Here is a 20,396-nt window from a genome sequence, read left to right on the forward strand (position 1 = left end):
GAAGTTGTTAAGTGTCGTAATTTGCCTGGCTGCAGCTCAGATCGTCACACGGCAGCTACATTGAGATTAAATTTGAAAACGTTGCTGCAGAAAAAAATAATGGCAGACGAGGAGAAGTTACCGCCTGGATGGGAGAAAAGAATGAGCCGCAGTTCAGGTAATTAATGAAAAGCCAAGAGAGGTTAGTTAGCTCGCTAAATAGCTCTATCTGGTGAGCTTAGCCTACTAGCTAGCAGTAAGCATGCAGTAGCATCGGGCTTTGCTACTGAAACGAGCCAGAATAAACTTAAAGTTAAAAACAGAAGAAGATGAAGCTAAAGATTGGTGACTCTGTGGCATATGTGTGTTTTCATAAATATGGCGTTTGGTTGTTATAAATGTGTTTCTTCATAATCGCGCCAGGGCTGATCCATTCAACCTGCAGGGCCCTGCATGACGTCATCCTGCCCCCGTGCATCACCTGCAGACTGAACCCCTGCCACATCCCATAATGTTTCGAATATTTGAAGTTACAAAAAGTTCGTACAATGTCTGCAGTGAACTAGGATAGCGTTAATTATTTTAGTTATCGATTATTGGGTCTGTTAAATGTCAATATAGCGGGAGGAAATGATCAGTTTCCCAGAGCCCCTGGTTTTGTCTAGCCAACAGTCCAAAACTGAGAGATATACACTGTGAAATATGGCAGATCCTCATACCTAAGAATCTGGAGTCAGCAAATTTTGGATTTTTGTAAAACGTTGCAGAGATTTATTGACAAGTTGAGTTCTAATGAATCATTTTAGGTGAGTGATTACTAACATGTTTGAGAGAATCACCCTACTGATGTTTCCTGATTTGACGCACTCATCGGTCTTTTTGGATGGTAATGAGTCAATGCTGAAACCCCATTTGGTCCTCTCTTTGAATCATCTCTTCTTTTTTTTTGCTGTGGTTGTTACAATTAAGTCATAGAATTGATGTATGCACGACAGCCATGTAAAATAAGAAACAGTTTGCTAATACAGTTAGAGAGGAACCTACCCAAATTTTTCTCTCATGAGTCCAGTACCTCAATTCAGGGTTTTCTGTGTCGCACATTTAAAATCTGTATATAAAGGCAGAGATTGATTACCGTGGCCTTAAAATCTTTCTCAGCTATGACTGAATGAATGCAACCGATTGCAAATTTTGTGTAATGATACTGTAGGAAACTGTACTTGAATTGTATCAGCTAATGCTCAGTCTGCAGGTCATGGTTTATTAGATTAGAATTTCTCCAAAAACCAATGTTGTGCCATAGCAACTTTATAAGCTCATAATATGTCTGTGTTGTGTGCTCAGCTAATTTGTTGCCTCAATTATCCAAAAAGAATCGGGGAATGCAGCTTTAATGAATCTCTTTTTTTTGCCCACCAGGCAAAGTGTACTACTTCAATCACATCACCAATGCCAGTCAGTGGGAACGCCCAGTGGGAGATGGCCGTGGAGAGCCAGATAAGGTTATTTCATATATGTATTTATTAAAATAATGCAGATGAACATTAATTATACAACACTTATTAAAACAAAGATCACAAGGACTGAACTAGTATAGTGATGTGAGGAATACAATTAGTGCTGGGTGGACAAGGCCATATGAATTTTTGGGGCTTCCTACCAAAAAAACAGGAGCATTGATCTCAGCAAGAACAGTGACACCTGGTGTTTTGCAGAAGTAATAGCAGACCTTTAGGACTGGATAGATAAGTAAGCCTGAGAGATTTGGATGTCAAATCGACATCCAAAGTTTAACATCATGAATTATTACTGATTTGTAAAGTAAAGAAAGCAAAGAAAAGTTGTTCTGACTTAGAGGGAAAAAACTAAGACCAACTCAGTGGACTGGTCTTTTATTGATTCTGGGATATTTTGCCACTGTTTTTTCAGGTACGCTGTTCTCACCTCCTGGTGAAGCATAATCAGTCACGTCGTCCATCTTCCTGGCGGGAACAGAATATCACACGAACTAAAGATGAGGCCCTGGATCTTATTCAGAGTAAGTAAAGCAGAGTGGGAGAGGTGTGGATGTGATTCATGTATTTCATGTTTTCTCTTTTCTGTGCAGAGTACATAGAACAAATCAAGTCTGGAGAGGAGAAGTTTGAGTCCCTGGCTTCTCAGTTCAGTGACTGCAGCTCAGCTAAGAATGGTGGAGATCTGGGAATGTTTGGCAGAGGTGAACACAATGATCCCACACACACTTACACCACACCTATATCTGTGCACATCTAGGTATACTCTTAATAATGCATACACAAGGAAAGGAGGCACAAAGGTCTTTTTTGTGTGTGTGTGTGTGTGTGTGGGTGGGTGGGTGAGTTTGTGTGTGGGTGTGTGTGTGAGACCTGCTTTTAATCAAGAGCAAGCTACAAACTGGGTGCAGAAAACACTGAGAAACATAGTATTGGTTTAGGTCTTTTCATGAATTTTGTTAACAGCTAAACTTTACAGCACACTATTACCAGACCTACCTACTAACAGTTGTTGGCAGCAAGTGAGCAGCCAACTAAAGATCTGAATGATGGTTATTATTATTATTACCATAAATATGAGGAACAATATCAGCAGGAAAGAAATATGAAAGCAAAAGATTTTCATGCAGGTGGTTTTATTTATTGAGGCACATTTAGTTCATGAGTATTTCTGTAATGCTATAGTGTTTTCTAGCCCGTGTTAGATTTGATATGTTTTGATATTTCATTTCTAATATGGTTGCCCTCTCTTCCCAGCACTGTGGTGGCAAATGTCCAACTTATTCGCTGTTCCACAATGACGCTTGTCCTACAGCTGAAAGTGAAACCTAGTCAAATCAAATGCATTAAATGTATTGTAAGACAAAAGACTTCTGAAAATATTTTAGGCTAATTCAAGGGATTTATCTACGCAAACGTATTTCACAGAAAGCAATGTACTTTGTATTCTTTGAATTTTAATTTTCAGTGTGAAAAGTGTGGTCTGTGTTTCTGTTTCAGGTCAAATGCAGAAACCTTTTGAAGACGCCTCCTTTGCTCTTAAAGTGGGAGACATGAGCGGTCCTGTTTTTACTGACTCTGGAGTCCACATCATCCTACGTACTGGTTGAAAGGAAGAAGCCATGTACTGTAATTTCCTCCCATATCTACCTACACACACACACACACACACACACGGTTCAACCCAAGGCAACCTGTGATTTATTTTAATGACCCACACCACCCAATAAACAAAGCTTATGTCTTGAGTTGCATTATGGGTCATTTTGTTCCAAGTACTATAAACTATGAATAATTTCATTACACTGAACATCAAGCAGTATTGCAGATAATTTCTCAAGCTTCTATTAACTAGGACAACGCTGGTATATAAAACATGAGTGCCTGTGACTGTTGAGGTGACTGCTGGTGTCACATGATGAGCAAGTTTCAGAATGCGTCTGTCAGAGCTTGTGTTTTTTATGTGCATGTCTTCAAAAGGACCATTTGCTGTTTTCCTCTGACCTTTTGTTTCTGCTGTATGTGTGCCAAAGCACTTCATCTATCTCTTATTTTTAAGATACTTCCTAAGTCAGCACAGATTGCTTCGAGAGTGAAGCAGTCTTCTGAGTTCTATACACTGAACGTTGATTTTCATCCCTTGCAATTATTCAAAATCTTTTTTTTCATAGGCCACTTTGAAAAGTGCATGTTTTCACCCTAACATATGCAAAGATGATGTTGAAAACTTGAAGGTTTTAACAGTTTGATGCCTTTAAAACCTGCAGAGCAAAGTTCAGCGGAGCTGTAATACAGTTGTATTATTGAGGTTCCTCCTGTATCAATAAATAAAAACTCTGTTTTGTAAGTTTTATTTCATCTTTGTTCAAGCTCAATGAGCATTGGTCAACACAGTCTCTGTTTAATTAGCCAGCCTCCTCCAAACATGGCCATGATTGCTTTTCTTTTATTAGAACCTTCCTTACACATGTTTTTGACTGCATCCATTTGACAGGGTGTTGGAAGCAAAACACAAACAAGCCCGTACTGCTTGGGGACTTGGGTGGTGGTTTCGGATGCTGTTGGATTATGAGTTGGTTGAGTGTTAAGGTGGGGCTCACATGGCTCTGTCTCTGCTTATTTCGACAATTTATTTAGATGTTATTTAAGTCAAAGTCTGATGTCAACAGAGGTTTTATTAGCTCTAGTTTTAGGACTTGGTTTTAGTTTGTGTCGTCCTTGCTTTGGTGCATTTTTGACATTGTCCTTAATCAAAAAAACCACAAACAACGACGTTGTTTCAGAACAGGACTTAAAAGGCAGCAGGGTCATTGGGCGCCTACAGCAAATGTTTGCCTTTAGTAGGTTAATCAGACCAAGACTATGTCTGACACAATGGGGTGTAAATGTAAAAACACTAATGAACTGACCCCTGCTCTCTTATGTCTCCATGCCTCCTGTGGTAAAAGTTTCCTGCACAGTGTGTAAAAAATCAGCTCCTGCAGCGACCACCGGATTCCTTCCTCTCATCTTTGGAAATGTGGCCCGATTCAGACGGTTTCATGGAACAGCCTGGAGGCGGTGTAAAAAAAAAAAAAAAAGTGTAGGACGAACTGTCTGACACACGTGGATCCAATTTAAGTGACTGTGCGCCGCCGCAGCACTGACAGCGCAGCGGTTTCCGCTACAAGGAAACGATGGAGAAGGAATGTTTCTGACGCCTGTGCGCTTTGCTTGGACCGTCCGCAGGAAAACCGGGGTCGTGTTCGCTTTGCGCACTTTGGTCATCCTGGCAGTAATGCGCAGATCCAGTTTATCTGTAAAATCTGTATGGATTTAGGATTAACGAGGTCTCCGACACTGAAATGTCTCAGGATTGGACATGCAGCTCAACGCCTGTCTGTTGCTTTTCATTATCACAACAGGTAAGAAACCCGCCCGTCCGTGGACGCGGTAGCTTATTACAGGCTTCGCATTTTCATTATAAACGGCTCTAGGTCTCATTATTTCTTCCATTATCGCTTAACTATGTGTTGGACATATTTTAATTAGAACTACCAGAATTCTGGTTATATTCTCGGCGTGTTGTGTGATTATCTGAATGCCTCAGTCAACCACAAACCTCAATGACCATCAGTCAATCAGATGAATAAGAAAGAGACAAGGATTTTGCGCAGAATTAAATAAATTTTTGACTTTTGGGTGGGGAGGACTCCAGTGATGCACCAGAGCCATAAGCAGCATGTTTTGTTTTGTTTTTTCTTTCCTCAGATAAAACCTTGGCCTTGTCACATCTCTACTGTGGTGGAAATGTCAGCTTGGAGCAAGAACCTGCAGGTCACATTAATCTCACCCTACCTAGAAATTTTAATGTCACCAACAGACTCAACCCCATGAACCACCAGTCTGGCAAAACCCTTTCACTTTGTACTTGGATAATAGATTTTCCTCTGGGTAGGACGGTGCTTTTAACGTTGGAACAGTTGGTAGGGGATTCAAGCGTATCAGTGCGGTGTGTTTGGAATGGAGAAGATCATGTTAAGGTCCTGGAAGATGGGGGGACGGCTCTGCTCTCCGGCTGTGGCACAAACAAAACCACCCTCAGGTGGGCAGGCGCAGGACACTCCTCAAATACAATTCAGCTGTCTTATTATGGTGAGAAACCTTTAACTCAGTTACCTTGTTTCATTTATTGAGTCCGTATGGCCACCTCACACACACTCGCACCCTGCTCACAAGACTTTGATATAATAGCTGTGATAACATTTAAAGAAGACTTGTTTGAAAGCAGTGTTTTTGTTATTTTGGCTACAATACAACAAGAAAGTTGTGGTTACTCTGTTTACTGCACAGTGTGTGACTGTGGAAAGATACTGTGGAAATGTATTGTTCAAAATGGGCTGGGAGCTGTAAATCTGTCCGTCGGAAAGTTCTTGTCACTCACTGTGGCGCGAGAGATAGAGCGATGTTATGTTGTTGTGGTTTCCACTCTGTCTCTCCTCACTCCATCCCTCTCTGTTTTCTGTTTGTTCCTGGTCACCCAGTCCTGGAGGATGAAAGGAATTCCTCGCAGGACCACACATCACACCATGAGACAGGAACCAGCTTTACAAGCACACCTCCTGTCAGTCACGAGGTGGTGAAAGAAACAGAAGGGGTCAAAGGTCATCTCTACGAAGGTATGGAGTGGCGTCCTGAGCTTCAGTCTATGTCTGTTCCCTCCTCCCAGGACCAGGGGCTGCTGCACCCCACCTCGCCCCTGCAGGGACTGACTCTAGCTGGGAGAGTCGATAGGGAAACTGACCCTCTTCCTGAGGAAGGACCAAACAATGGAGCGGATACATCTGGAGCCGATCACCTCACTGAAGGTCCCATATCTGTCAGAGCAGGAACACACCCCTATTTTCACACACAGAATACACTCAGTACAGACGCATCAAACACAGCAGAGACAGAAACAAACTCCAGTGATGAGCTCCCTCTAACCCAAATGGCACTGACAGATGCAACAGCCAGTATCTCCACCACCATGCCTGGCACTGATATACACAAACACACCACCACGCAAACATTTGAACATGTAAACAAACGCACAACAACACAAGACCATCCCTCTGTATCCAGCTTCAGCTTCCCATCTAAAACCTCTTCTCTACCTGAGATACCGTCCCGCTCAACCCAGGAAAACGGTACTGACCTAATCCCGGCTGCTCAGGCTGTTAGTGAAGAGGAACAACCCCATTCCTGGAGACGCCAGCGAAGCACAGACACACTTAACTCTGATCTGAACTCTGCTGTCACCTCTGACCCTTTAAAGTCATCCACCGAACCTCTGCAAGATGACTCACACCGTGCACAGACTAATACTGAAGGCACTGCATCAACATCCACCTCACAGGGTTCCAGCAGGACTCTGTCATCCACCACCCACATCACTGGAGATCACGCTGCTGTTAGTGCTGTGACAGCAGCGTCTATTCAGCCAAACATAAGTTGGACTGACTCGTTTGAATCTGCTGTATCTAATGTTGCCAGTCAGTCTGCTGCACTTGAGTCCTCTGAAAAATTTGACAGGACTGTGAAGCTTTACACTCCGACTTCTTCCACACAGAGTCAGACATACTATCCACAAAGCACAGAAAGCCTCACACACTTTCCTTACACATCCTCCCCATTCACACAGACAAGCAAAGAGACACAAACAGGAACACAAAGTACAAAAAGCTATTTAAAAATTCACACTGCGTCCTCCTCGTCTGGTATTACTCAAACTGATGACCAGACGTCAAGTTTCACAATTTCTTCTTCTACGCCCAGAACAGCACTAACGTTTGGAGGTGTGGTTCATAACTTAGCTAACACAGAAACTACTTCTGAAACTTATACACTACACCCCACTCAAACGCTCTTATATGAAAACTCACCCGCAAATTCTCCTTTTCTATCCAGTACATCCATGCACTCGTCTACACCTTCATACACACTCCAAACACACACTATGTTTCCTGGTAGTTTACACACAACTCGCACATCGCAACCTTTAACACCCTCTACCACTGAGTCTGCTGTACACACGCCCTTCATCGAACACAGAACCATGCCTAAACCTTCACAATCACCCACAACTAAATCTGTATCTTCACACACGCCTCATGCATATAACAATCTGCCTTTACCATCTCCTCCTAATGTCCCTGCTACACATACACAGCCCCACAGCTACATTACTACTACACACACTTCTCTGTTCTCACTCACAACTGCAAAATCTGATTCTGGGCATGGAAATAGAGAGGATAAATCCTGGCAGTGGTTTGCCAGTAGTACAACCACACACACTCCCACCGCTGGAGAACCATGGCGATCTGCACCCTGGCTAACCCCACATCCCAGCACGGAGAGCCGTTTGGCACATACACCTTCTGCTTTAACCTTCGCACCCACTTGGAGCTCTACAACCAGCCAGACACCCAAGTTTTTCATTGTGCCAGACCAGCCTGCAGCCATTAGAGGTGGTATTTGTGAGTTTTATAGTGTAATTAAATATCCAGGTTGTGTGTCCAGGCATTTTGAAACTGAATCATTTGCTTGTTCTGTTCAGTGGAATCAGTTGAGCTGCTGCTGCAGATAATTGTCGAAGAGCCCGGATCAGCTTTTACCGCTGGCTTAGAGGAAGACACCGCTGTCTGGGTTAGGGACACACACACTGAAATGCATGCATACATCCATAAACTAATTATTATACAATAGCTTTGGATATAGTAACTTTAGTGATTTTATTTATTTATTTATTTTTCTTCTCTCCCCAGGTGGAACCCTACCTACAGAAAGCCCCAGGGTTCATCAAGCTGCTGGGAGTCTGGAGCAGGTGAGGCAGTGAAGAATTATGGAGGAAAGAAGGAAAACAGAATATAGGTGACATCTAGTCCCCTGTCTCCTGTGCCATTTCGTGTCATAGATATGAGCATCCAATTTTGATTTTTGATCAGCTGCTAACACATACTGCTGTACTCCAGAACTCTGAAAGTGTCTGCAGACTCCTTAGACTCTTCTGAAAACCATACCACATGACTGTAAACTGCTCTATGATTTTTAGTTATTTATTTTTTCAAAAAGATGTTTAATACTAATCCACAAAACAGCAAATTAAATATGTGCAATGTTAAATGTGATGGGAAGTGAATGTGAAAATATCTTAAATAATTTATGAATTTCCATGAAACTTGTGACAGACATTCATGGTACACAGAGGACTATGCCACCAGGACATAGTGTTCATATGTCTTTCATACAATATAGATTTTTTTTTTTTTTTTTTTTTAAATCCAGATTATTAGAAGAGTGAAAATTTCTAAATGCTTGACATGCCTACAGAACAAGGAGAAGTGTTGTTAAATAATCTTCTGAAGATGCTATTTACTTTTCACAAATGTGGCTCTTTAGTGCTGTGACGTACAGAAATGAAATCTGCTCTTCTGCTGTTGTTCCAGTGGCCATGCAGTTCAGAGTCTGGTGGAGTTTAAAACAAGTGGGGCTCTGCAGTGGCTCAGCATGACAGGAGCCACATCACTGCTGGAACAAACAGGACTAGCTCAAGCTGTTCGTGAGGGGAGGAGCTTCAGATCATCCAAGGTCACCAATGTCACACTAGGAGGTGAGTTTCAGTCCTCAGTCTATAGACAGATGATGCAAGACTTCTAACTTTTGGGGGTGCCCTGGTGGCTGTTTAAGTCTTCCCTCATTGCCAACTCTCTAATAAAATGCTTGAACTGTCAGATTAGCGATCAGCAGCATTGGATACCTTTACTTGAGACTGAATTCTGTTGTTGATCATCTAATTTAATTAGCCCAGTTACAGGCAGACTCACGCAAACATAATTACTCAATTAAATTGACTCAGTTAGGCTCACAATCCAGTTCTAAGAGATCAGACTCAGGCTTTCATGATACCATGTAATCATCTTTCTTCTATCACATTTTGGTCTTTACCATTTGACTTAACTTTCCTTTAAAGGTATAAATGTACATATTCGTGACAAGCTCAGTTTTACATTTTCAGTAGGTATCGGGTTTGAGGGATGAATGCCACAGACAGGAGAGCGATGTTAAAGGGATTTGTTTTTTGTGTGTGTGCGTGTGTGTGTGTTTTGTTTTTTGGGCCATTGTCTTAAATTTGAACATATGGAAAATGTCAAGAAAAACCAGAACAATATCACCATAGGCTGATGTCAAACAATGTACGCTGCAATTTAATGAGATTTGTTTAATAATACAAATGTAGAATGACATCAGCTCTGTTCTTTAACATGTTCCCCCTGAGGTCTGCAAGGTGACGTGTGTGACTGGTTACTGCAGTGCCCAGCAGGATATAAATGTGTTTCCCAGCTCGGCTCTGCGAACTACAGCTGTTCTTCTGTCTGTCACTTTGACTACTGCCACCACCACGGCATCTGTACACACCATCCAGGTCAGCTTCCAGTGTGCCGGTAAGAATGTTATACACACAGGGACACACGCATACAATGATTTTTGTATCTAAGGGGGGGTGAATATAAATGTCTTTGTCTGTGTATTAGCTGCATTGTAGGAGAGGACTTCTGGTACATGGGTCAGAGGTGTGATGTGAGGATGACTCGAGCACGACTCGTGGGCGCATGTCTTGCCATCTTACTCATCATGGTGACATTCGTTGGAGTTTTGGCCCTTGTGGCAGTGCGACGCTACCGAGCCATTCTGATCCAGGCCAAAGTGGATCAGACTCGCAGCAGGTACAACATACTGCCTGCAATGAAAAGATTAATGCACACCTGGTTACAAACTTTTTAATACCACTTAAATACAATTTAATACTTGTGACACCAGCCAGAAAACCAATAGGGCTTCATTCATACTTTTATTTTTATTTATTGTATCATTTCTCAGGATATGAGGATATAACTAGAAATTTCTTATGATATAATTAATTGAATTAATGTGACCCGTACCTATATAAGCAGCATAAAATGGATTGATAGATTATAGAATCAAAATAATTCATTCATTTCAGTTACATTAAGTCTGTGCTAAAATTGTTGCCATTATGAGCTGATGAGCTTCCTGGATGTTGTAGCCAGCAGCAGTGACTGTTTGCTACAGGTCTGATGGGCCTGAATAAAACACGACAAAAAGTGGTGAGCTCAATCCACAAGTTTATATTTGTGTAAACATTGTACAACTAACATTACTGTACACATATCTGTACATGAACCATAATATATTAAGACAATTAGATGTTTAGAGGAAAATTTTGGGTGTACCTAAAATAACACAGTAAATTTCACAGTATCACCACATGGTAAACATAATGGTGCATTTTACAAAACATGAGATGATTAATTTGACATGCATGGCAATAACACAATAGATACCCAGGGTGAGATTTGTTGTTTTGTGAACAGGGCAGTGAAAGCCACACACTGACATTGGCTAGTGGACATTACTGCACATACAGTAGATGTAAGTGCAGTAATGTCCACTAGGTGCCGCATTTTGTCCGACGAAGCACATACTGAAGATGAAGGATGTGTCTGCGAACGTTAAGACAGGCTGGCTCTAAATCTTCCTTCTCCAGATTTGCACACAGGCCTCACAGACTTGACAGTTTGTCTGAAATGAATCTAAATGTATCTTACCCAGTACTTTATCTGAGAAGGTAGGCATGCTGATATTGGACATGTCTGCAAGATAAACCCAGAATGTACCTGTGAAGTTATACATTAATAATGAATGTCATGGCTTATACATAAAATCAGACATGTTGTTCTGCTTTATTGTCATTATTATTACTATTATTATAATTAATACTATAATGTCTGAGCTAGCCAAGATTTTTGTTATCACAACACTGAACATAAATTACAAAGTGAGATGAGAGAGGGGAAGAAGCCGAAGTTTGAAAGAATGCTGGAATTTTATTTTCTCCAGAAGGCTCGTTTACCATGTCATATCATGAAGCAATGGCTCCTATCATGGTGTATATATAATGCTGTGCAAAGGTTTTAGGCAAGAAAAGGTCAAATAAGGATGCTTTCAAAAACAATACCATGAATAATTTGTCAATTACAGAGTGCAATTAATAAGAGATGCCTGTAAAACAGCAACAATGTACTTGGCAGGTAGGTTGCTTCTTGGAGAACTTGCCTCAGTTCTTCTGTCTCTGCGTATAATCCCATGCTGATTCCATAATGTTGAGGTCAGGGCTCTGAGGGGATCACACCATCAGTCTAAGGACTCATTGTTCTGTATGTTTGGGCTTGTTGTCATGCTGCAGAATGAATTTGAAACCAGTCAAATCCCTCCCCAAGGGTTCTGTGTGAGGAAACGCATTCAATTTTTGCAGTTTTAGATGGTAACCCATGAATATTTAAAGTCACTTTATGATTTGTTGTGTGTGCAGCTATCACAGGTTTAACCATTTTGATGAGCTGTCAGGTCGGTTCTGGTTACGTTCATGGGCGGGATCGGCAGACTCTATGGACAATCCTGCCTTTACACGCTCCGATGAATTACTGCACCTGCGGGCGCTCGATCGCCCTTGCTGTTACCATGACGACACGATGTCACTGGCTTCCACCTGCCCCAGCCATGGAGCACGCATCAACACGATCTACCCCCACAGGTGCACACACTTACTCTCACAAATCCAAAAAGAGAAGGTTAATATACAGAGGGCAAATGTCTGTGTGACAGTCCTTCACTGTCTATCAATCTAAAAAATGTTGTCTCACTGAAATCATTTTTGCAGCATAAAACTAAACAGTGATTTCAACATTGTCCCCTGTCAGATAAAATTTGAAGATATTCTTCCAAAAGCTAACTGGTTCTTCTCAGCTTTAAACATATCCTTTACTCTGCTACCTTCACCAAGATACAACATACAGTGGAGAGTAAATTAGCAGTTTCCCAGTTTTAAACCCCAATAATAATAAACCACTAATGCTTTGGCTCTCTGTTCCCTGTAGCTCCCAATATGGTTGGAGGGGGAGCGAGATGAGTATGGCTGATGGTGTATTGGATTCGGGTAAGGCCAGTGACCTTTCTGTTTGTAGCTGGCCTGTGGAACCCATTCAGTGGACTCCCTTCCCACTGCTGCAGCAACTTGCTTCCCAAAGAACACCCACAGTGAGTGTTTGTGTTTTAGAGAGACAAAGAGATATGTCTGGTTTCATCATGTGATTATGTTTTGTTTCCCTGTGAAACCAGGTGAGGGTGTCAAGGCCACGGTCCTACTGTGAAGGCATGGAGTTGGTAGACATGGGGAAGAGCTGGACTGCTTGAGAATCAAATCTGTTTCGACACTGGTATTTACAGTTCATTGTTGTATTGTGAAGCTAAAGTGTTATTGTCTTGTGAATAAAATTTGTATAACAGTAAGTGTAAAGGTGTTTAAGTATTTTTACTGGCTCACATAATGCTGTAATAAATAAATCCTAATCAGGGCAATAATATTCTTTTACTGTGCAGATTAAAATGGTCTTGTAAATTTAAACAAACTGAGGTCAAACTTATGCAAATTTGTTTGTACATTATACATTCTTGTACATGTACATTGAAAACTATTAAAAAATAAAATAAAGAAGTCAGGGTGCAAAGGATAGGTGAATAAAAGTCTGTGTGCTTAGACATTCTGGGAAATGTATTTTCTTTAGATGAGAAGATTGATGCCATTATTGGTCCTCTAGAGGGAAAATGAGTTTAACATAAAGGCTGAAAATGGTGAAACCACGAACCTGATTCTGTCAGAAGATGACAAAATCCAGATTAAACAAACAAGCTATTACCTATAAATTAGTGACTGTTAGAGGTGCTGCTAGGACAAATTACCTCATTTCCCATTTATCTTTCTTAAATGTACCTTTAAATGAAAGTAAATATTGGCTATCAACATAAAACTGCATTTAACAGAATGTTGAAGTAGTTTAAGATTCTGTCATATAACATTTCTATATATATTATATTTTAATAAAATATATATTTAAAGGTATTCATTGCTGGGGTTAGTTTATATAGAAGAGGGGAGTAGGGTTTTATTGTCCAGCAGAGTTGAAAACTTTTCATTGGCCTATTTGACAGTTCTTTAAAACACACACACACACAACCTTTTGTTGTTTGTTGGCATCCTGTCGCAATTTTTAGTGTTTTGACTTTGACTCTAAAAAGCCACTGTAATCTTCCTGCTCAGTAGCAAACGGCAGACGAAGTTAATGACTAGCTGTGAACGCTGGAGCATTTAGCAGCTGAAGAGCAACATATTGAGCTCACCAGTAAAAACTATTGGCCATACATTCATCAGGTGGCCAGAAACACAGCTCCAAATCAATGCAAATATTGTTCCATATGGCTGAATGTGTAAATATTTGTTATCAAATTCATCAGTGTTGTATTCACAACATAACATGTTTTGATAACGTAAAGTATCACAAAAAAAGAGTTTTTTAAGTCTTTCAAGCAAATTGTCTGTGGGATTAATGACTCCTTACCCTCCCAAAATCTCCTGGATTACCAATCAGACAGCTGACCTGGAGCCTGAGTTTTTTATAGGTGGGATTTCTGTGTAAAAATTACATCTTTCAACATTACATTCAAAAGAGTATTATTGTATAGAGTATCTTCCTCTCTCTTTTTGACTTGAGTGCACACACACACAAAAGGCACACCTACTCTCACTGCTCTGTATGAAACTCAGATGGAATGTGATGCCATAAATGACTGGGAAGACGAGTAGAGAGTGAAATAGGCAAGTATGTATGCTGGCCTTATATTGCACTCCTATAATTGTCCCTGTCATGGGAAAATGAATAGAGTGATTGATTTTGGGAGACAGAGGAAATGTGGAAATAAAGGAAGCCTGTGAATGTGTGTTTAAGAAAGAGAGAGGTCGAGCGAGGGAGAGGGATGAGGCAAAGTGGACAGAAGCTACCTGCTAGCTTCTTCCATATACGGTCTTAGTCAGAGGCAAAAGCCAGGCCTGTGAGTTTCTCTGACTGTGTGAGTGAGCAATGCAGGGAGGGAGTGTGTTCATGTGTGTGTGCCTACTGTAATGCATGCATGAGTCATACATGCTGCTGAGTTTTGAAATTGTGTTCATATTGAGAAATCTGTATCAGGGAGGAGTTAGTAACTACAAAGTTTAAAAGGGAGAAAGGGGTTTGTTATCTTTCTCTAAATATAAATCTGTGTGTAAAGGTGAAGACGATAGAAATCAAGGTTTAAAGTGGCAAAGTAAGCAATATGCACATTCACACAGACACAGGGCCTTAAAAAGGGAGATTCATTCATTTCCTCAGACTGGTCACATGACCTGAACAGTGCATTCTTCCCCCCATGTGACTCAATCCAATATCTCCTTATATGGACGTCTTCCAAAGGAACTCTTAAAGGGATGGTTGTCCTGCTCTGGGTCTATACTTGGTGTGTGTGTGTGTGTGTGTGTGTGTGTGTATGTGTGTATGTGTGAGAGAGTGAGAAAGAGAGAGAGAGAGAGAGAGATTCTGCTAACTGCTCCATACCTGGTGATATATGAGCACCTGTGCGCATTCATAAATCTGGATGGTTACTTCCTGTGAGCATCTACAGACGTGAGGCTCTGTCAACCATACTTCCACTCTCTTTTGTTGAGCTGGCTCCCATATATCCTTATTAGGAGCCAGTGAGAATTCCTAGTGTAAGTTTATAAGTCTTTGTCCGGTGCCCTTATTGAGTTAAAGTAGCACCCTGACCCACCCACTTAGTTGCTGCTCAATTTATAAGATGAGCTTTGCATGAGGATTTTTGAAGCATGTTACCATAAAAATAAATGTCACATCTGAACAAGCATTTCCTGCTAAACGCACACAAAGTCTTTACATTGTGCGACATTTATGGGTGTGCACACGAGAGTGTATTCATGCATAGCTTAGTGAGTCACATTACTGAATAATCATTTCATGACAGGCCTTGAACTTTCATTTTGATACAACACATAGGTATGCCAGGAAAATTACCATCTGTCTATCACAGCTAATTAAGCCAAGCAAGGTTCATCTTTCCCCTGCAGTCCCTTTATCAGACAAGTGATGAGAGATAAAAGATTTACAGCCTGCTTAATGTTTGCTGTAAACATGCCCCAGCTTGACCCCATGTATCACTGTCACTCTGCTCTGCATGGGTGTGTGGTGTGTGTGTGTGAGACTTTGGTATGCCCAGAGCAGATGTGTCAGTCAGTGTGTTAACAGAGCTGTCAGTGACCCTGAGATTGTAACCAGCCTATGTCCTGGCACTACCAACCACGAGTATCTGGGATGAGTGAGATGATTTTGCTTTGCAACAAATGCATTAGCCTTTCATTCCCTCATGTCCTACACTTAAATTAATTGAATTATTGATATGTTTATATGTTATTCAGTTAGTCATTCATCCAATGCACAAAGGCGAACAGAAGGCATTAGCATGGGTTTGTTTAATCAAATATGGAGTTGTATAACCAGGGTTCTATGTAGGCCCCATTCTCAGTGTGGGGGTTGTCAAGAAGTACTGTTAGAGTACTGAATGATACCAAAATGTTCATATTAGCTCAATTTGTACAACACAAATGCATATAATTCAACTTTTTTATACCCAGGAATTCTGCCATGTGTTTTGCAGCAACAGTTCTGTGATTTGTTGGCCATTTGTGTCACACACTCACATATGAACACCTTCGACATCGTGGCAATGATGGAGAGAGATATAAAAAGCTGTTTTATTGATCAATGAGCGATCGCAGATTGATCATTTTGACAACATATAGGTTATTTTTCATGTTTGTCGTGCCCTGCCTTGTCAGAGCGCAGAGTCGTTATCTGCATGCGCCACACCCAGTGGATGCGGCAGAACCAATCAGAGCGCGCCGTGCGAAAAGTTTTCCTTATATGGAGAGGGGCTGCAGCACGAGCGCTGATAAAACCCTGCAGTCCGTCGGCCTCCATTGCAGTGAAGCTCACAGACTAAGTCACTCAGCTGGAGTGTAGCGCTCAGTCACAGGCCTGCTAAGCCGAGAACCCTCCCTTATACAGGTAAGACAACCGCGGCATGAAGCTGAACGTTTTTAATGCGTTTCCTCGTCCAGGTGTATTAAACTTTTCACTTTTAGCTTAGTTCGCCTGTTAAGTTGTTGAAGCAGCCGTTGGCTCTTAACGTTAAATTTGCTTTGTAATTTCTCTGCCTGGACTGTCTTAGTTTGCTGTCGTTTATTTAACACGTACTATGACACAACCCTGCAGGCTTATGTTGTCATCGCGTCGTCAGGTTAACAAGTCAGGCTGCGTTAAAAAAAAAAAACTGACCTTGCTGACATGTAAGCATCCGCTTTGGCAAGGTCTGCGGCTCCTGTTTCCCCGGTGTCACCCACAGACAGGTGATGGCTAATTAGACAGATTAAATATTAAGAGTCTTAATTAGTTGTGGGTGCACACGTTAAAACAAAACATTACAGCTGTGAGACTATTGGACAATTTGATATTAAATCAAGTGTAAGTTAGAAGTTGGTTTTCCCTAAATAACCTTGTAAGTAAGGGTTGGTCACGACATGATCGGTCATGACCGACAGTTCATGGGATGGAGGTTCATTCATTTCGACTAAGTGTTGTCTTAAAGCATTAACGATGGTTATTCATTGATGATGCTCCCGGTGAAGGGAGTGGCCGGCTGGCTGGTGTCATTTGAGATTTAACGACACATGGGGCGGTTTCACGGGCCGGGCTGCCACTGTCTCTAAGCTGCTCTCACTTTTGCCTTATATGGCCATGGCCAGACCGCGGGAGAAAGTCTTTGTTTCTCAGCTCTGGATTTGGACTGGAACCTGCGCCACTGCGACATCCAGTGTCCGGTTTCCATAATGACAAGGATTTTAACTGAGCTGATGTTGCCCAGATGTAACAATAATTGTCACAAAGCATCAGCTTGAAACTTTCTTCCCATTTTCTTCCCTCTCCAGAAAATGGAAGAGGACATTGCCGCTCTCGTTGTTGACAACGGATCTGGTATGTGCAAAGCTGGCTTTGCAGGAGATGATGCTCCACGTGCTGTGTTCCCCTCAATTGTTGGACGTCCCAGGCATCAGGTACAGTTTTCCTATCACATTTAAAGCATATAACTTACCTTTGTAGTCCTGATTGATTTTTATGTATTAACACTTGTCTTTGCTGCTTAGGGTGTTATGGTTGGTATGGGACAGAAAGACAGCTATGTTGGTGATGAGGCACAAAGCAAAAGGGGAATCCTGACCCTGAAGTACCCCATTGAGCATGGAATTGTCACCAACTGGGATGACATGGAGAAGATCTGGCATCACACCTTCTACAATGAGCTGAGAGTTGCCCCTGAGGAGCACCCAGTTCTGCTCACAGAGGCCCCACTGAATCCCAAGGCCAACAGGGAAAAGATGACCCAGGTAACAATGGCAGTGGTACACTGACAAATCCTCTCAATCGGGAAATGATTTGACCTACATCCAGGACCAGGCAGCAGGATGCTGTCTTCCCACCCCAAGCATTTCTTCTGCTCAATCTGTCCATTTCCTCCTTGACCTTCACTCTGCAGGTTTCCTCTGTCCTGAGCTGATCTTTCATCTGCAGCTGCTTCAGGTTTCTATGTCTCTGCACTGATGCATCAGGAATGTCTAGTTGCAGCATGGTCACTGCTGTTTTTCAGATAGGCCTGTGACAGGCTTGCTAGATGACAAAATAACTAACTACACTGGTAACTGCATGATGCAATAGATGGTAGAGTAGGCTGTTGCATAAATCTGACTCGATCATAGGTTACTGTAATGACTGTTTATACTCAAAACAAAACTATCCAGTGTGCTGTGCTTGTCTTGAGCTGACTGTACTAACACACTCCACTTTAGGTTACTTTCACTTGCTCATTTACTTATCTCTCACCTCCCTGTCTCCCTCAGATCATGTTTGAGACCTTCAACACCCCTGCCATGTATGTGGCCATCCAGGCTGTGCTGTCCCTGTACGCCTCTGGTCGTACCACTGGTATTGTAATGGACTCTGGTGATGGTGTGACCCACACAGTGCCCATCTATGAAGGGTATGCCCTGCCCCATGCCATCCTCAGGTTGGACCTGGCTGGCAGGGACCTCACAGACTACCTCATGAAGATCCTGACTGAGAGGGGTTACAGCTTCACTACCACAGGTAAGCATGTGATCAGATTACAAAACAGTTTTGATGTTCTGTGTAGTGAAGAGTGACAGAATGACTAACATGTCCTTTCTTGTCTCACAGCTGAGCGTGAGATTGTGCGTGACATTAAGGAGAAGCTGTGTTATGTTGCACTGGACTTTGAGCAAGAAATGGGAACTGCTGCCTCCTCTTCATCCCTGGAGAAGAGCTATGAGCTGCCTGATGGTCAGGTCATCACCATTGGAAATGAGAGGTTCCGTTGCCCTGAGTCCCTTTTCCAGCCCTCTTTCCTTGGTATGTAACATTGAGGAAACATTTTAAAGGCAAAAACCTGTTAAATTGCTTTAATCAACTCCACTGATCTTGTGGAATAAGTCTGTAGTGGTTTTTAGTAGCAAACTTGGTTCAAAATGTACAGGACAAACAACTTGACTGCACATCCTATTTACACAGGTATGGAGTCTTGTGGTATCCATGAAACTACTTTCAACAGCATCATGAAGTGTGATGTGGACATCCGTAAGGACCTGTATGCCAACACTGTGCTGTCTGGAGGTACCACAATGTACCCTGGTATCGCTGACCGTATGCAGAAGGAAATCACTGCCCTGGCACCTACCACAATGAAGATCAAGGTAAAACTACTTACCAACTACATCCTTGCTGAGCCAATGATGGGAAAATGTTCCAGATGCGTTTTACCTCTGCCACCTTTTTTAAATTTCATAAATATGTACTGTGTAAGTACTATTATCGACAGATTCAAATTGCTTTCATTAGTAACATTTTCCATCTTGCTTCCTGCAGATCATTGCTCCCCCAGAGAGGAAGTACTCTGTGTGGATTGGAGGATCCATTCTGGCTTCCCTGTCCACCTTCCAACAGATGTGGATCAGCAAGCAGGAGTATGATGAGTCTGGCCCCAGCATTGTCCACAGGAAGTGCTTCTAAACAGACTGTCAGCCCCCTCCCCAAAACACACTGCTACAAACCCAAACAACTGGCTCTGCATACATGCCTACACAACACTGGTGTATGCTGAGCCCACAACACCTATTCCATTTTCCCTCATCACTATGGCTATGGCACCATGCCCCCTGATGGGGAGAAACTCTGCAGGAAGTACAGAGCGTCCCAGGCGGTGTGAATGTGTGAGGAACATGATGTCCATTGTCGTGTTTGTGTAGGTCATTCCAGATGTCTTTGTTCACCACCTTATTTGCCTCTATGAAGGTTTATTCTCTGGTGGGCCCACTGCCCAACAGACCTGTAGTATTGCTTAATATGTAAATTATGTAATCTGAAACTTGTTTTGTTTTTGTACTTTCAGCCTTAAACAATACTAGGTCCAGTTTGTTTTTGTCATTATGCAAAAGACAAAGCTTCTACCTTGTATGGAGGTGTATGAAGGTTTGTGCATGGGGTGTCAAGCCTCTATTGTACACAACAACCCAATAAAAGTGCACATGTCTGAGATTCCAGTTTGACTACTTATTTTTATCACACAAAATTAGGTCTTAAACAAATCTCTGTACTTTAACTGTTGAGCAACATGCCTGAACTCCATTAAGGTCAGCATGTAAGCTTCATACAGCCACCTTTCAATCAAGGGGTAGGTGGTGTTTTCTAGAGAAATTATCAATGAGTACAGCCATTGAACCAAACCAGAATCTGTTCCAAAATGGTCACACCATCTCTTTTAAAATAGGTCTTTGTCTTGTTTGGTCCAGAC

At 41.9% G+C, this 20,396-nt stretch overlaps 3 protein-coding genes across 3 annotated transcripts; all 3 read left to right on the top strand.

The window, feature by feature from the left end:
• Nucleotides 1–3,241, top strand: pin1 (peptidylprolyl cis/trans isomerase, NIMA-interacting 1). Its single transcript, XM_026302748.1, has 5 exons — nt 1–157; nt 1,399–1,481; nt 1,909–2,017; nt 2,087–2,197; nt 2,994–3,241. The coding sequence occupies exons 1-5, from the start codon at nt 100–102 to the stop codon at nt 3,101–3,103; spliced, it is 471 nt and encodes a 156-aa protein (XP_026158533.1). The 5' UTR covers nt 1–99; the 3' UTR covers nt 3,104–3,241.
• A 1,398-nt stretch (nt 3,242–4,639) lies between these two features.
• On the top strand, nt 4,640–12,884 carry LOC113127826 (mucin-5AC). The gene is made up of 11 exons (XM_026302669.1): nt 4,640–4,897; nt 5,244–5,627; nt 6,017–7,984; nt 8,074–8,162; nt 8,282–8,340; nt 8,963–9,126; nt 9,793–9,958; nt 10,049–10,240; nt 11,908–12,129; nt 12,473–12,632; nt 12,714–12,884. Exons 1-11 carry the CDS (start codon nt 4,855–4,857, stop codon nt 12,786–12,788), a joined length of 3,522 nt encoding a protein of 1,173 aa, XP_026158454.1. The 5' UTR covers nt 4,640–4,854; the 3' UTR covers nt 12,789–12,884.
• A 3,544-nt stretch (nt 12,885–16,428) lies between these two features.
• On the top strand, nt 16,429–20,140 carry actb1 (actin, beta 1). Its single transcript, XM_026302736.1, has 7 exons — nt 16,429–16,543; nt 17,464–17,589; nt 17,680–17,919; nt 18,430–18,676; nt 18,767–18,958; nt 19,118–19,299; nt 19,472–20,140. The coding sequence occupies exons 2-7, from the start codon at nt 17,467–17,469 to the stop codon at nt 19,613–19,615; spliced, it is 1,128 nt and encodes a 375-aa protein (XP_026158521.1). The 5' UTR covers nt 16,429–16,543; nt 17,464–17,466; the 3' UTR covers nt 19,616–20,140.
• Nucleotides 20,141–20,396: the final 256 nt, after the last annotated feature.

Source organism: Mastacembelus armatus, chromosome 1 (assembly GCF_900324485.2).
Source record: "Mastacembelus armatus chromosome 1, fMasArm1.2, whole genome shotgun sequence".
Lineage (NCBI taxonomy): Eukaryota > Metazoa > Chordata > Actinopteri > Synbranchiformes > Mastacembelidae > Mastacembelus > Mastacembelus armatus.

Excerpts from the sequence above, each read along its gene's own strand:
- actb1 (XM_026302736.1), top strand. The coding sequence starts at position 17,467 with ATGGAAGAGGACATTGCCGCTCTCGTTGTTGACAACGGATCTGGTATG. Across the intron at positions 17,920-18,429 it reads ACAGGGAAAAGATGACCCAG|ATCATGTTTGAGACCTTCAA; the intron begins GTAACAATGGCA and ends TGTCTCCCTCAG. Across the intron at positions 19,300-19,471 it reads CTACCACAATGAAGATCAAG|ATCATTGCTCCCCCAGAGAG; the intron begins GTAAAACTACTT and ends TGCTTCCTGCAG.
- pin1 (XM_026302748.1), top strand. The coding sequence starts at position 100 with ATGGCAGACGAGGAGAAGTTACCGCCTGGATGGGAGAAAAGAATGAGC. Across the intron at positions 2,018-2,086 it reads GGCCCTGGATCTTATTCAGA|AGTACATAGAACAAATCAAG; the intron begins GTAAGTAAAGCA and ends TTTTCTGTGCAG. Across the intron at positions 2,198-2,993 it reads TCTGGGAATGTTTGGCAGAG|GTCAAATGCAGAAACCTTTT; the intron begins GTGAACACAATG and ends TTTCTGTTTCAG.
- LOC113127826 (XM_026302669.1), top strand. The coding sequence starts at position 4,855 with ATGCAGCTCAACGCCTGTCTGTTGCTTTTCATTATCACAACAG. Across the intron at positions 8,341-8,962 it reads CTGCTGGGAGTCTGGAGCAG|TGGCCATGCAGTTCAGAGTC; the intron begins GTGAGGCAGTGA and ends CTGTTGTTCCAG. Across the intron at positions 12,130-12,472 it reads AACACGATCTACCCCCACAG|CTCCCAATATGGTTGGAGGG; the intron begins GTGCACACACTT and ends TGTTCCCTGTAG.